The following is a 16,441-nucleotide window of genomic DNA, read 5'->3' as shown; positions in this document are numbered from 1 at the left end:
ACAGGAGACATGCTTTGTGTGTGTGTGTGTGTGTGTGTGTGTGTGTGTGTGTGTGTGTGTGTGTGTGTGTGTGTGTGTGTGTGTGTGTGTGTGTGTGTGTGTGTGTGTGTGTGTGTGTGTGTGTGATGGGTCTGAGTTTTAGTACTTTTGTATCAATAGAAGCATTCATGGACACAGTGTGAATGTGTGTGGTGTTTAGCACAGTGTGAGGCAGAGAATGAAACCGAAACCTTGTTCTGCTGCTTCAGCTCGTTTAATCTGTACTGGGAGGACCCGAGGTGTGTGTTTGTGTGAGACTATGATTAAATATAGTGAGTGATGGGGATTTTAACAGTAGTCACTCTGTCTCTCTGTAGAACAATGACTTCCTTGTGAGTTCTCACCTGACTTTGGCCATCAGGACGACACCACAGCTCTGTGTAGTCCCCACCATTATCCCGAATGCTGGCCCAACTGTATTATTACTGGTTTACTGGGGCTGTTAATCATTTATAATCACTGGCTAATTCGAGTTTTGTTTGTAAAACTAAACTTTAGGCTGGGAATATTTGAGTATGATGACATTTTAGGGTGATAATAAAATAAAGTGTTTTATATAATAGAAAATATCTTCAGACATTAAGGTAGACTGGTTAGTCTTTCTGCTTGGGGTTTGGCACCATTGTTGCTCTGCCTTCCTGTCACTCGCTGCTCTACTTTATCATTGTCCAAGCAAAACATGACCAGTGTGAGTAACCTTGTTCCTTTAGAAACATCAGTGTGCATGATGAGCTCTAGCATTTAAGCAACTAGCACATCTCTGCTTCAGCTGGCCTTAAGTTCTCTGCTTTATATGTAAAAACAGCTGAAGCAGTCTAGCTGTATCTTACACAGTCTGGACGGAAATGCCGAATAAATTGTAATGCAGGCTTATCTGTCCTCTCTTTGTCATGCTGCTGTGTGTTTGCTGTGTGTTATACTCCTTTACCACCTGTTCCTGTTGACTATTCAGCTGACAGCAGCACACTGAGGTGTGTGTGTGTGTGCGTGTGTGTGTGTGTGTGCGTGCGTGCGTGCACTCAAGTCCATAACAGGTTTCTGTGGTTAACCACATGCTAAGGTCACCCGGTGACGAGCACTGATTGTGCTGAGACACAAAGGTGAGGAGGTGAGCTGTGACTCTTCAGAAACACATGACTGACTTTGCCCCACAGCACTTGGAGTGATGTCATTAAGTGTCCTCTTAACTGTTCAGTGAGGTCGAGGTCAGGTGACCGTTTGGGCTCGTTATCCTACAGCAGTGATGAGTGGTCAGAGTGGAGCTTGTGCACGCACACTGACCAAAGCTATAAACGTAGCAAAGTTCCAGCGCCGCCGCGTTTCTATCAGAGAGAAACTGCTGCCCCGCTGCAGCAGGTGACCTTGGCTCCTGTGTTTAACAGTTATCTCGAATAACAAGTTAAATAACCTCCAGTACACACTCCCCAACCCACACTGTCTCTGCTCGCTGGGTGACTTCAGGAAGAAGATCTTTGTCCCACAGGACTGTGTTAGAGCTGCAATGTAGTCACGTTTGCTGTAAAATAAACATGATGGCTTTAGCTGCTTTCAAATATCTCGCTGTAACGGCCAGAACACCTTTGTTCCTGATGACACCACGGCTGTGAAGTGAACTGCAATCAGTGTTTTGTGGTTAGTGAGCAGCTGGCTGGCTGACCACACCCGGATGATCTGATATCCTCGTGTCGGTGTTGTTCCCAGACCATCATGAAAATGTTGTTCCAGGTTCAACATTGCAAGTGACCAATCACATTGTTGTGACGTTATTCTTTTGTGCGCCAAGCCATTCGTGCATTTCTGAAATTCCAATGTTGCAAGGACAATATCAGTTCTGCTTACTGTTTATTAACAGGTCAGGGTCAGGGTCCGTTGATCGGCGGACAGAGGCGGTTTCTCGCAGCTTAAGTACAGTTTTTTGTTTTACGCCGGTTTTTCCCGAAGTCGCAAAAGTATGACGTCACAACATTCTGATTGGTCACTTGCAATGTTGATCCTGGAGCAACATTTACTATGATGATCTGGGAACAACACCAACACGAGGATATCAGATCGTGCAACCACACCCTGTGTGTTGTACTGCTGTGAGAAGCAAACACTTCTGAGAGTGAAACTTGGGTTTCATTAGCACGTATGAGGATGTTTGACCACGTCACACCCAACCTTCTGTTTCCAAACTATAACTATTTTGATCCAGATCTACAAATAGATTGAATGTTTCATTCAGCCTGATCCACAGTGCTCACTGAACCGTACACTCAACAGCAGTGTGTATGTTAGTGTGCGCTGTTGCACGCTGTTGGTCGTACTGAGGTCTGATGTAATATCTGTGATTGTGACATGTTGTCACATGTTTTAGCGTCTGCAGCCCAGAAACAGCCTGCTTGTGTATAAATATGACACATTCAAATACCAGATAGGAGTTTTTCTTCCTCCAATCTCTTAACTTAGCTCCTATGCTACAGCAGAACACCTCAGGAGACCCCTGACCTTTAACCCTCCTTCAGCTCCTGTGGGAATCTGGCACATACAGCCTCTACCCATTGCTGCCAGCTGTGTGTGTGAGAGCAGCTGATGCAGCAACTCCTGACGCGTGACTGCTATTTATTCTTCAAGTCATTCACACAGTCTGATGTTTCTGGCTGTACAAGATGAATACGACAGGAAGCACAACCAAAAGACCATGTGTACGTTTATTCATTTATATTCACCTCATAGCAACAAGGTTGTGGGTTTGAATCCAGGCAAATTTGCACTCTCCCCGTGTCTCATGTGTCTGCTTCCTCTCGAAGTCCAAAGACATGCAGGGTTAACTGGTGATGCTACATTACCTTTAGTTGTGAATCTGAATGGTTGTTAAATGGCTGTCCTGTCCGAGGGTGGACCGTGACGACTGTCCTAGACTCCCGTCTCACCCTCGATGCTCAAATCAAAGAGTTGGATCGAGCGATAGAAATGACAAAAACCGATTAAAATGAAAACTAATGTGACACCACAGCAAAGGAAGGAGGAGTGTGAGTGCCACCTGGGAGCGTGTGTGTGTGCATGTGTGTGTGTGCATGTGTGTGTGTGATGTGTGTGTGTGCGACATGGCAGCTGCTGCACAGATGCTTGTTTGTGACAGACTCGCTCATCTGGACCTCTGAGTGCGTCCGTTGCCACAGAGCTTGGCTTTCCTGTGCCTGCATGTTTGTCCCCATCACAGCAGATATTTATAGCTGTCAGAAGTATTTGAAATAATTTCACATGACTGTAGTCTTGGGTCAGGTGATGTGACGTGTGGATCGTGGTGCAAACACAGACCAGGACGTTTAGGCAGACCTGATGTGTTGGTTGGATTAATGTCAGTACTGCAGGATGATGCTGGGCTCTTCTCCCTATCAGCTGTATACGCTGAGTGCAGAGTGGGACCAGGTGTTCCTCTTTTTTACCATAAAGAAATTGATGAGCAGGATTGATATTTTTCCAGAAACACACCGACTCTGCAGACAAAGAAAGACTTTTTTTGTTTGTTTGTTTACTTTTGCTGCCACGATGCCAGGCCTCCCTCGGAAACGAGGCTTTAATCTCAATGAGATGTTTACCTGGATACAGGACTAATAAAAATGTTCTGATACGAGTGCACGGCCCTGTCACGTTGTTTACAGTGTAAACTTACTGATTAGTGTTGAAGAGCTTAAATCCACACATCACTTTAGTATGTTGAGCACACAGCCTGAAGTCAAAGCAACAGGTTACATAACAGATGGTGTGTGTTTAAAAAAATCATATGTTGTGTGACTCCTTTCAGAAAACTACACTGTTGGCGGCTCGGACGGCAAGACCGAATCGGTGGCCAACCTTCAGCCGCAGCCGTCCCTCAGCTCCCTGCAGTCCAGCTCTCCTGGTCCCAAACGCTCTGGGAACACTCTGAGGAAGTGGCTGACCAGTCCGGTCCGCCGCCTCAGTGGCAGCTCTGTTAAGAAACTTCCTAATCACAAACAGAAGAAGCCAGGTGAGAGGGGCAGAAACGGTCATGATGACATGTTAATGTGCTGCAAACACCCCCACTCTCCACACTGAAGCTCCTTTAGCTTGTTATTACACTGCAGCAGCTTTCCTGCTAACACGGTTTCAGTTACATTAAAGCTGCTTTCATTTGTTCCTTCAGTTATTTTTAACGTTGTCATGCTCGCAGCTGCATCGTATGGAAGCCCGTTTCCACCACTAAATAAAAACAAAACAGCTAGTATCCATAACTCGAAATTTTGAGTTAGCTCTGCCAATCAAAAATATACCTGAATGAGGTCGCTTTCTTGTTACCCGGAAGCATATGGTGCAGAGGAACGCGCACTCAAAAACGGATCCCAACAAATTGGCGCTTTGGCGAGTACGTTTGCTGATAGCAACACCATGTGATTCAGCCAATAACACAAGGATTTCATCATTTTTGAAGCCAGGCTGAAAGCACTCAGCAATCTGTGCATTCACGACTGGATGTAATACCGGTAGCTTAGCTGTGGCATTTGTAGCTGAGGGCTTCAGCTTCTGGGTAACGAGGAAATGACGTCATTCACGTAGATTACTGATTGGCAGCGCTAACTCGAAATTTCGAGTTGCTTTTCTCAAAATTGTGAGTTTAATAAATTGAAATTTCGACACATTAACTCGAAATTTCGAGAAAGTAACTCGAAATTGTAAGTTATGGATCCTTTTTTTTTTGTGGCGGAAACGGGCTTCCATAGCATCACTTGTAAATGACAATGTTTGAAGAACTTTGAAAAGGTGCTGCTGGATGTTTGGAGAGTGTAATGTAAAAATGACCCTCGGACTCCAAACAAGGAGTTAAAGACCAGCAACCAGAAAACACAGCGAAGTCCAAAAACCCGAGCTCAAATGTAGTGTTGTGGGAGGAGAAGTTAAGTTGGAGTAATCCACTGATTAGTGGTGAAAATGAACACAGAATGGGTGAAAAACCGCTGCAGCTGGTGACGAGAAACTGGTTTAAGCTGTGAACAAGTCTGTGACAGCAGAGGACACAGTTCAGCTGACGGCACTCGCAGAGAGGAAAACTAAGACGTGCGCACAATGCCTGACACATCTTCACATCTGTGTGTGTTTGAGTGTTAAAGTGATTCTGTGACTGACTGGCTGCGACTTGTTGTCAGGGCCAGGAACAGGAAAAGAGGAAATCAGGAAGAGCATCGACCTGGGTCAGCCTGACCTTACCCTGCAGGATGATGTCACTGGTGAGGTAAGCACTGAGGGTGGTTTCCTGATCTGTGTTACAAACACTGTGGCTGCTGAAGCACTGAACATTCCCAGTGCTGAGATCGTGTGATGGTGCTGGGATGCAAACAGGTACAGCTTCACCTGATTGGCCTGTCACTCACAAACTGACTGCAGAGCTGTGTGAGCATTTATGTCAATATATCTGTATTTATCCTGAAATATGACACACGTGTTTCAGTAAACTTTCTCAAACTTTGTTCGTCTTAAGTTTGACTTTGTCTGATGAGAGGTGTAACACTCCACTAACACAACAGTGTCATTTATTTAAACTGCAGAAAGTCATGAACCGGGGCAGAAATGCATGTGACAAAAAAGCTTTTGCTGTCGGTGCTATCCTAAGATATACATGATTCACATAACAGGTGGTAAATAGATGAGGTTCCTCTTTTTGTGTGAAAAGTTTTTCCTTCTCTTACGCACGAAAACACCCACACAGACAAACGTGATCACAGCCATGGCTCCCTCCCTGATGGACGAATGCGTTTTATCCTGTATCCGCAGTGTTAGCCAAAAAATATGATAACATCAGTGTTTCTGAGCCTCTACGTGACTGAGTGTCACCGTGAAAGGATCCACAGAAATAAATCGATTTGGAAAAACAATAAGCTTCGACTGCTTAACGAGGTTTATTTAAAAGCCCGAACCATGAAGCACGAGAGCCTATGATTCGTCATTGCTTCTGCAAATGAAATAAGCTCTGTCTTTGATGTCAGACTGGTTTTATAGAGAGCTGAACTCTCCAGGAACAGCTGCCACTTTATTGTTTTATTAGTGAAAAGATATGTGGCTCATCGATGGCACAGTCATGTTGTATCTTACTATCAGTGGGACCAGTAACGTGGTACGTAACCAGCTGCTGATGCTGTGTGTCTCCTCTCAGAGAGTCATCAGCAGAGATGGCAACATCCTGTCTAAGACGTCTGGGATGCAGAGTGGTGGGGAGGAGGAGCAGGATGAAGACGCCCACACCCCTCTGCCTCCCCGTATGAAGATCATCAACGACCCATCAGATCCTGATGACAAGGTAATTCGGCCCAGCAGAGTTTTTCCCTTAGGTTAGGCTCCCAGACAGGCTGCTGTAGGTCTGGCTTAGGTCAGCCTGTAATTACACAAGTGTTGCCTGTGGGAAATATGCTGTTACTTACACTCATGGTTTACTCTGATCAGCTGGATCTGCTTAAAGTATAAAAACAGATGATTTTGTGTGACCAGCTGAACCACGTTCTGCTCGTCTGCTTCGATCTGCTGTCTAATAAACGGGGCTGGGTTTGGTAAACGGACTGATTCTTATATAGCGCTGTTCTACATACAACATGCCTCATTCGCCCACTCACACAAGCACTCCTATCTTGGAGCGTGTCCATCTGTAGCTGCTGTCTTCTGCCGATTAACAGATTTTCTCTCCTTCCTGCTCTTCGTTTCTTTGGTTTTCTCTGTATTTCTTTCTTATCATTCTCATATTTAATAAACACCTATACTTTCTGTTCCCCCTGTCCTCTCTCAGTCTTCGTCCTTGCTCACCTCTCTGCAGTCTTCCTCTGAGGTGCCCAGTGCTGCAGAGCTAGTTAGCGCCATAGAGAAACTGGTTAAAACCAAGATGGTGAGTGTGTGTTAGTTAGCACGGTCTAACAGGTGCTCTTCTTTGTTCATTTTAAAATGACTTGTGACGTCCACACAGTGAAGGCATGCAATGTGCCGACCACTCCAGCCTGTCTGCTGTCTAATAACACTAATACACTATGTTATGAAAAGTATGAACTTGAGTGACATCCACAGGGTTTAATATGATGACTGCTCACCCTGCTGGGGTTTATGTGACTCCAGTTAGAAAACTATACTGTCTCTGACAGCAAGACTGAGTCGGTGACCTCCAGCCCTCAGCTCGCTCTGGGAACACTCTGAGAAAGTGGTTTCCACAAGGTTTAGCGGTGTGCATGACAGCATCTTGGTATGCTGTTCTTATGGTAGACAGAGGTGTGATTAGTCACAGAACACGTCTCCACCGCTCTAGAGTCCAGCCTGCTTTACACCACTGCATCTGATGCATTGCACTGGGTCATGTAAGGCTTGGATGCTCTGCCATGAAAACCCAATCCATCAAGCTCTATATGCTCTGTTCTTGAGCTTATCTGAAGTTCACATGAAGTTTGGAGGTCTGTAGTGCTCGACCATGACTGCGTACACTTCACTGAGCCCCTGAGAGCGACCATTCCTGTTGGCAGAGGCAGTCTGGACGCCAGGTGCTTGTTTTCCTACACCTGTGGCCACAGCACAGACTGGAACACCTGAGTTCAGCGAGTTGGATGGGTGAGGGAATACTTCTGGCAACATAGCTTTGAAGCACTTTGTAGTCTGTTAACCAAGTGATGGTAAAAATTCATGTTCATTCTCAGCTGCTTTCGTTTGTGATAAATGGAGGTCCACAGTCTGGCAGTGTGTTCATGTGGACCTGGTACTACAACAGAAACATCCGGACTTGTCTTTGTCATAGACTGTACATAAAAGGTTGACATCACAAGTGAAGCAAGTAAGAAAGGCCTTTAAAGCTGCCCTATTTCTACAATAGAATAGAATAGAACAGAATAGAATAGCCCTCTATTGTCATTGCACGTGTACAAGGAAATTGTGGGTGCTCCACACTAACTGTGCACAATTAAAATCTAAATAGTAAGACGGCAAATATGAGAAACAGGAGGAATAGATCCAAACCGAGAGAGCGGCACAGAGTAGAGAGACTCCTGGGACAGGCTGGCTTAAGCTTTAACGTTGTTCCTTCTTGGCCTCGTCTTTCTTCAATAACAGATTTTAATCTCAGGAAACTTTCTGGAAAATGAATAAAAGAATAAAAGTGTCTTTTGGACCCCAGCATGTCTCTGAATGTTTCACTGCTGCATGTATGAAATGCTGTATGTGCTGTGGAGTTTCCGTAGACAGACTTGCAGAGACATTTACTGCTGAGCTGATTACTCTCTGCTATCATCTAATAGACACGATTTGCAATGAAACAAAGCAGAAGTGTCAGTTTGCTGCTGCAGTGTTCACAGACAGCAGCTGTTAGCAGCGCGCATGTTTGAAGCTCCTGCTGCCCTCTGCTGGCATCACACGTGTTTGTGTGGTTTGATTATGTGGAGTTGTTACATATTCAACATCTGAGTATGCTGAACGTTACTGATATTGATAGAAATCAGTGGGACATAATCACCTGAACTCTGATCCTCTCATGTCTGCAGAGTCTAGAACCAGGGGTGTACCCGGGGTTTACCCCCCTCTGTCCGCCTGAACAAACCACTCCTGTTCAGCCACGCAACCCTGAACAGGAGCAGAGAGCAAAAGCTATGAGAGGACGGATGTAAGTACTGCGACTCTTTCTTCTACTTTGAACTGCTTCGAATTTAGAAAATGGAGGGTAGCCTTTGTTCAACAAAAGCACAGCCATAGCTCAGCTGATCTCAGTACTGCTTGATCCGGTCCACAGATGCTATGCTATGCACAAGCCACCTCCACCATAGCACTTCATGCTCCACCTGACCTAATCACTGCGATATCTGTTGGCATCACTGCCAGCTCTTTTCTGCATCGACTCTCGATTCTGTTCAGTGTAACTTACTACAGACAGAATTGTCAATCTTATCTTAGAGTCCAGGTATTGAAGGTGGATGAGTTTAGCTGGGGGTCAACCAAGTAACAGACAGTGCACAAGAGATGAAGAGGCTGGAGGCGGGTGGAGATGAGTGTCAGGGGTGATTTGTGACAGGATAGCAGCAAGAATGAAAGTGAAACTTTGCAACATGGTAGTGACAAAAAACATGTGGAAGCTATAGGGGGCGGAGCTGAAGATGCTTAGAGTGGGAGTGACCGGGAGGGACAGCAATGAGTAGATTACAGTCTCCACTTCACCCTAAGGCAGGGGTGTCCAACTCCTGGGGCCGGTGTCCTGCAGGTTTTAAATCTCACCCTGGACACCCTGCACGCCTGAATCAAATAATTAGTTCACTCCCAGGCCTCTGGAGAACTTCAAGACATGATGAGGAGGTCAAGGACACATCTAAAACCTGTAGGACACCGGCTCTGGAGGCCTGGAGTTGGACACCTCTGCCCTAAGGAGAGAGTGAGATGGAGGCAGATGTTGGAACCTCAAGAAATAACCATGTTTACAGTGTGAAGCATTCACTAAGGCACTAGTCCTCTGTTGCAGCAGGAACAGGAGCTCTGTGTTAACTTAGCTGTTTTTTAACACAGGTTTGTTCTGAACGAGCTGATTCAGACAGAGAAGGACTATGTCAAAGACCTGGGCATCGTGGTGGAGGTGAGTGCTTCTGCAGAATCATTCTGTGCAGCGGTCTCCTGCCATTTAAACAAAGGGCATCAGGAAATGTACATTTGGGTTCAAAAGTTATCAACACTTTGACTGCAGGGGTTCATGAAGAGGATCGAGGAGAAGGGCGTCCCAGACGACATGAAAGGAAAAGACAAAATCGTGTTTGGGAACATCCACCAGATTTATGACTGGCACAGAGAGTAAGTCGAGTGTCGGCTGGAAATGATGGCGTGAAGGACGGGGCGAGGGGATAGTAACAATCTTTATCTGTCAGTTTCTTTGTAGGAGAACTGGAGAAATGCCTGGATGACCATGAACACCTCCCTGAGCTCTTCATTAAACACGTTAGATAAACACTGTGTCGTGATTGTGTCACCGCACTAGAGTACATAATCTCTGCTGTCCCAGTGATTTGCTCTCTAATCAAAGCTCCTTTGTCTTTACAGGAGAGAAGGCTCCACATGTATGTTGTTTATTGTCAGAATAAGCCCAAGTCAGAGTTCATCGTGGCAGAATACGACACGTATTTCGATGTAGGTGAAGCTTTGATTCTCTTCATCATTAGCAGAAGGTGTGCAGTGTGATCTAAACGGCAATGTTCTTTTACATTCATCCTCGATATGAAATGCAGGGACGACCCTCAATTATCTGGACTGATACTGTCTTTGTGTGATGTTATTGGGAGTATTTGTGTGAAGTGGACAAAAGGACACACAGTTCGGTTATTTCTCTTCCAGGGAATCCAACAAGATATCCAGTCCAGGTTGTCCATCAGTGACTTCCTCATCAAACCAATCCAGAGAATCACCAAATACCAGCTTTTACTGAAGGTGACAGACACACACAGTCTCTCCTTATCACAAAAGAAAATGCCAAAGAGCATAACTGTGCTCCACATGTTACTCTAACCTGACTTACTTTCCTTTACATTATCGTTTACATTTCTGCATATTGAAGCTTTAACATTTCTTTGGCCAAGAGGAACTGTTTTGCTGTTTTTCCTGTTTTTGCCGTTTTTGTTGTTTTTGCTGTTTTTACCATTTTCCCTGTTTTTCCTGTTTTTGTTGTTTTTTACTATTTTTCCTGTTTTTGTTGTTTTTCCTGTTTTTGCCGTTTTTGCCGTTTTTGCTGTTTTTGTTGTTTTTCCTATTAGATGAAAGTGTTGATGGTAGCAAGCTTGGTTAGACTGATTAAAGTTGGGCTTCTCTTCTTCCTCAGGATTTCCTGAAGTACAGCTCAAAGGCAGGAATGGACTGTGAACAAATTGAGGTAAAAATGTAAAATGCTTTTCAATCCGGCATGTTTGTGCTGACACATCCTCCTCAAATGAAAAACTATCTAAATATCTCTGTCCATGACTTTTACAGAAAGCAGTAGGTTTGATGTCTCAGGTCCCGAAACTGTGTAATGACATGATGAATTTGGGTCGGCTGCAGGGATTTGAGGTAAGTTTTGTGGGTCTTCACAATGACATGTGCTGCACACACTATGACATGTGTGGCGTGCTGTAAAGCCTAAGAGAGTAATGTTTATATCAACCTGGTTTCTCTGCAGGGGAAACTGACCAGTCAGGGCAAACTGCTGCAGCAGGAAACCTTTTTTGTTACGGTGCAAGACGCCGGCGTCCTGTCCCGCTCGAAGGAACGACGAGTCTTCTTGTTTGAGCAAATCGTGATCTTCAGTGAGCTGCTGAGAAAAGGCTCGTCCACACCTGGCTACCAGTTCAAAAAGAGCATTAAGGTATTACAAAAAGTGGGTTAAAGGTCTGTGATCAGTGAACTGGTTTAATCTCATGAAGAACACAAAAGCTCACACATGTCCTGACTTCAGTCTTTAAAACCAGGTTTTCATCCACATTTGATCATGTTGGACAAAATCATTGGAGAGCACAGAGGAGCGTGTGTGTAGATGGTTGCAATAAAGCTGTGCCCATGTTTGTGTGCATGCAGTATGTTCATCACAAAGACACAGCAGACTGTGCTTTAAATGAAGTGTATATGAGCAGGTCATACTGAAGAATGAGAATATACATAGACCTCCTAGCGAGCTCCTCGAACCACGCCCTCCTCCAGGCTCCTGCAGGAGAGGACCTGGTGGTTTGTGAGATGGTGTTGGTCTAACACTGTAAACTATCTTTTCCACGCAGGTATCCTACTTGGGTCTGGAGGACAGTGTGGATAATGATCCCTGTAAGTTTGTGTTGCTGAGTCGCGGATCATCGGAGCGTTTCACCCTGCAGGCAGCCAATGTTGACATTAAGCAGGTCTGGGTCCAACACATTCAGGAACTCCTGGATGCTCAAAGCAACTTCCTGTCTGGTGAGGAAACACTGAGGGTCTTTGTGTTCAGCAGAATATTACTTTGTTTTCACTCGAGCGTCACGTTTGTGAAAGCACGTTACAGGTTTTTTGTTATTTTCTCCTAAATTTTAAGGATGCTACTTTTAATTTTTAACCTAGCATGCTTTAAAAAATGATTGTACAAACTGGCACATAAACGAGAAGACGGTTGCTTTCTGGCTGTGGTGCCTTCACCACCTAAAATAAAACTGCCATGATCATAAAGTAGTTTAGGTGGAAACATGATAAAGCCTGATATCTGTCACTTCCTTAAGCTCGTTCCCAGAAGGTAGGCAACCCATCCAAACAAAAATAACGACCCCCGTGTTTTCTGTCTTACCTTTAACAGAAATGCAGTTTGTGTGTGTCTATAACAAAATGTCCTGAAATATGTCCCCTGTTGTACTTAAATGAGCCTCATCTAAAGTGCTTTTTCTGTCTGCAGCTCTGCAGTCACCCATCGTCTACCACAATCAGCAGAGTGGAGGAGGCAACAGCTCATCGCTGACCAGAAACCGCTCGTCCTCAGGGAATCAAACTACCGCGTCCTCTCACAGCCGACCCTCGTCAGTGGTCGGCCTGTGCAGTACGGAGAAGGGGAAGAGCCAAGTCAAAGTCTCCACCTCTAATGGAGGTTCATCGTGTTTTGACTCCATGGTGAGTGTGTGCAGGTTATATGATTATCAGCTTACCTTTATTTTTTAAAATTTGTTTACTTTCAATTTGAGGATTTTATTGTTTTGTTTTTGGTTATTTAGTTTTAGAATTTTGTGTTGGTGTCATGTAAGCACAGCCTGCAGACTGCACCAGGCACTCGCTAAACTGGGGCACTAAACAGACTTTTGTAAGTCAAAATGTAGGCTACTGCAGGTGTAGCAGCAGTTCAGTTTGTGTGTATGTCGGCTTGTCCATGTATGATTTGTTCTAATAGCCCAGTTTTCATCCATACGTCCTGGTTCCTCCATACCTGACACAGACTTTGTTAAACCAGTAAAAGCTGGTATGGCTTTGGTTATGAAGGCCGGCCCGTGGGGTCTGATCCATAGCTCCACCATGATAGGGGCAACAATGGGCACGTGAGCATCAGCACATCAGTCTGATGAATCACGTTTTCATTGACACAACATCAGTGATGCACGTGTCCAGGTGCATGTGCATCACTGATAGGGAACACTTGGCACTGTGGGAGGAAGGCAAGCCGAGACCGTTGCTTTGGGCAGAACCTTGGCTACGTATCACCCTCCTAAGTGCTGTTGCAGATCGTGTTTAGCACTCTCTGCAAACAGCTGATCTAATAAAGTTTCTAATATACCATCAGGTGTGTCAACGATGCTCAATGCAGCCACAGATGAAGCACCTTAGTTTGGGCTTGAAACCAAGTATAACTACAACTAAACTGCTTTTGTTCATTTTTCTTCTCGTTGTTTTGACTCGGCTCCCCACTCCTCATCTCCTCGTCACAGTATTGGATCAGTTATGCCTCTTTGTTAATTATTATTATTGTTCGTAATAATAATAATTTGATTTTAATAAAATGAGCGTGTGCTGCTGATTCAAGTAATGAAACCTGTGTTCACTGCTGTTCTCCCTCCACTCCTGCTCCTCAGCCCTGAACTCCCTCTGCTCCTCCTCAGGTTGACACCAGCTGTATCACAGCATTTCTGTTATCCAGCCCACAGTCGCTCCTTAACCTCATCCTCAATTGTCCACATTGTGTCTCCTCCATCCTGCTCCTCTTTTTCTTCTGCCTTTCCTTTCCCTCGTCCTGTCGGCCATTCTTTCCTTCCCTCCTGTCTGCAGGACAACAACGACATCACTTCCACCATGCTGGTCACTCAGGACTACTCGGCGCTCAAAGAGAATGAGATCTGTGTCAGTCAAGGAGAGACCATTCAGGTCATGGCCACCAATCAGCAGAACATGTACCTCGTTTACCGGCCAGCCAACAGCCAGTCGCCTGCCGCGGAGGGCTGGGTGCCAGGACACGTCTTAGGCCCGCTCACAAAGCCCATTAAAGACTCTTCTTCTACTTGCTCCTTCTCAGCAGCCGTAACAGATGCCAACAACATCAAGTAAGTCCCCACCCACCCCGCACATCTTTCCCTGCAGACTGAAGCACTTCTGGTTGGGCTTGAAACCAAGTATTCGGATTGAATGAGAGGACTAAGCTGACAAAGGTCTGTCTAAATGTTTTTGTTCTGACTCTGTTTCCATCACCAGCTCCTCAGCTGTCTGCGTCCTGTGTTTAAAAAGCAAACACAAAAAAATGTTGGACTTTGTTTTTTCTTGTTTTGAAGGTACAGAGTTGTTCTCTAACTGTCCATCAAGCTGCTGCAATGACTTTGATTTCTTGAGCCGGTCACTTATCGGCTCTGTGGCGATGACGTTTAAACAAAAAAGCAAAATAAAAAAAGGTTTTGAGGCTTGAAACTAACAAAAGAAAGAAAAACAGCTGAAAACTTCGAGGTGATTCCCACAGAAATAGACAGGATAGAAAAAACTTGTACCTTGTTCCTAACTGGAAACCAGAAAGTGAAAAGTACTCGTGTGGAGCTAAAACCGACTTTTTACTTCAGTTCCTAACACTCTGCATTTTCTTCTGTTTTTGTACTTTTTTTTAATTTTTCCTGCTTTCTGTAAAAAAAACAAAAAAAAACAAAACCCTCACCTCACCTGGGTCATTGCGGTGGCCTCAGTCCTGTTCTCCTCACAGATGTTTGTTTATTCCTCTTATTGTTGCTGCCCTACTAATAATTATTTTATTCCACGGACAAAGTTGTATTTAATTCTTTTTTTGTGTTGAATTTATGTTGGCAGTTCACTGTACAGAGTAAAAACATTGACTGAGGCTCTACAACATTCCTGTTTTTGTTTTGTTTGTTTGTTTTTGTTTTGTTTTTTATCTAAAAAAAACCTTTTGCACTATTTATGACAAGAAAAATATGAATGAAGTCAGGCTGTGCAATATGTTTGGTGGCAAGGTCAGCGTTGTACTCTTGGTAGTCTATTAATAATACTGATTTTAAATTTGTTAAATAAACCTTTTGGACTTGAGCACGAGTTAACAAAGCGGTGTCAAGGTGAAGATGTTTTATTTGACATTTGGCTGATGATGGGTGACGGTTTGTAGTAGTTTTTAATATTTGTAAATAAACCACAACAGCAAATGTGAACCCGAGTGTCTGCCTGCATGTGTGTTGCACTGTTATACCATTTTAGAAGTAAAGCTCTCTTAAAATGAGCCAAACATCATCACAGAGACACGTTTTTGTGACAAAAATAAATGTAACTATCAACAGATATTAGCAGAACGTGAAGAAGTAACGACGGCGATCTCATATCCACACCTGAAGCTGAAATACATACATAGAAATACTACTGTACAGAATACCACTTTGAGTCCAACCTGAGACGTGTCAGCATTGTTTAGGTTGGTGTACAGGAGAGAAAGAAGTTCATGGACACAGAAATATCAGACTAGTTCAAAGTTGTCATCCAAGCAGACTTTGTGCTGATTCCAGCTCTGCTTATTGGGAAGTTTCTAGATGAAAGATTTCTGTCAAGGTTTTAATGCCAAGAACCAAAAATCCCCACAGCCACACTGTAGATTCAGGTATATAAACCCTTTACAGCGTTTTGTTCCTGTTTGGTTAATTTCAGCTTTTTGTGTATGTTGTTACATTTGATTTGTTTCGTTTCAGTTTTCACTAACCTCACGGTTTGACACTCCACAGAAGCTACAAACTCTAAACTTAAGTGGTTTAAACTTCAGAGCTTTGAATAAATGTAGCAGCATTTGGTAACTGAACAAACTGTAAAGCCTTTAAAATCTTCTCAGAGAATAACTGTGGTTTATTCTCAGCTGCTTTTTCGCCTTGATGTGTTTTTAGGAGTTGAGCTAACTTTGCACTGGAATAAATCAAAATGACTAACACAAGGTTAGAGGTGAACAAAAGAGATTTATGTAACTTTCCTTTTTAAGCTGCATCGCATCGACGTGGACGGGAAGTCCTACTAATCATAACTATGTATTTAAAGTTTACAGGAACTATAAAAGATTGAATTTAACAAATTAAAAACATCATTGCACTAATTCTTGTACATAGAAGTCCAGCTGTGTCAATAAAGTCCGAACTCTCTGTCATCTGCTCTAATGTTCGTCTTCATGAACCAGAAGAGTCTGGCTGCAGATTCAGGCACTGGTCCTGTCTGGATTTTCTCAGACTCGAGGTGTACAGCCATTCTTTCTGTTGAAAAGTGTTTTTTGTTTGTTTTGGTTATTGCAGTAGCCTACATTGTCTTGTTTGTAGAGAATGTATTTTTGCTTTGTTGGAGGCTAACATCCAGAAGAGCAGTTTTGGGATGCTTCGGGTACTTCCTAAAAGATTTCCAAATGTATGTAAACATCTTTCAGTCTTACAATAACTCATAAACTGAAAACAACAAGTCCAAGATGACAAAAGTTCAAACCCCAATA

At 44.0% G+C, this 16,441-nt stretch overlaps 1 protein-coding gene across 5 annotated transcripts in view; it reads left to right on the top strand.

Annotated features, from left to right (window-relative positions):
* Positions 1 to 16,441, top strand: part of kalrna (kalirin RhoGEF kinase a) — a 153,687-nt gene that overhangs the window by 121,529 nt on the left and 15,717 nt on the right. For 2 of the 5 annotated variants that reach the window (XM_080903834.1, XM_080903836.1), the window contains 16 exons: positions 3,827 to 4,030; positions 5,184 to 5,269; positions 6,188 to 6,331; positions 6,812 to 6,907; positions 8,538 to 8,656; positions 9,547 to 9,613; positions 9,722 to 9,825; positions 9,900 to 9,969; positions 10,072 to 10,158; positions 10,363 to 10,455; positions 10,844 to 10,894; positions 10,993 to 11,070; positions 11,180 to 11,365; positions 11,772 to 11,943; positions 12,410 to 12,621; positions 13,765 to 14,036. In XM_080903834.1, the coding sequence (XP_080759960.1) occupies positions 3,827 to 4,030; positions 5,184 to 5,269; positions 6,188 to 6,331; positions 6,812 to 6,907; positions 8,538 to 8,656; positions 9,547 to 9,613; positions 9,722 to 9,825; positions 9,900 to 9,969; positions 10,072 to 10,158; positions 10,363 to 10,455; positions 10,844 to 10,894; positions 10,993 to 11,070; positions 11,180 to 11,365; positions 11,772 to 11,943; positions 12,410 to 12,621; positions 13,765 to 14,036 (2,041 nt within the window). Of the gene's footprint in view, positions 1 to 3,826; positions 4,031 to 5,183; positions 5,270 to 6,187; positions 6,332 to 6,811; positions 6,908 to 8,537; positions 8,657 to 9,546; positions 9,614 to 9,721; positions 9,826 to 9,899; positions 9,970 to 10,071; positions 10,159 to 10,362; positions 10,456 to 10,843; positions 10,895 to 10,992; positions 11,071 to 11,179; positions 11,366 to 11,771; positions 11,944 to 12,409; positions 12,622 to 13,764; positions 15,138 to 16,441 lie in introns of those variants that run through there. The other 3 variants (XM_080903835.1, XM_080903837.1, XM_080903838.1) reach the window with 2 other exon arrangements.

Source organism: Rhamphochromis sp. 'chilingali' (assembly GCF_963969265.1).
Source record: "Rhamphochromis sp. 'chilingali' genome assembly, chromosome: 14".
Lineage (NCBI taxonomy): Eukaryota > Metazoa > Chordata > Actinopteri > Cichliformes > Cichlidae > Rhamphochromis > Rhamphochromis sp. 'chilingali'.
Note: the sequence above shows the minus strand (reverse complement) of the source record. Positions and strands in the feature narration are given on the sequence as shown.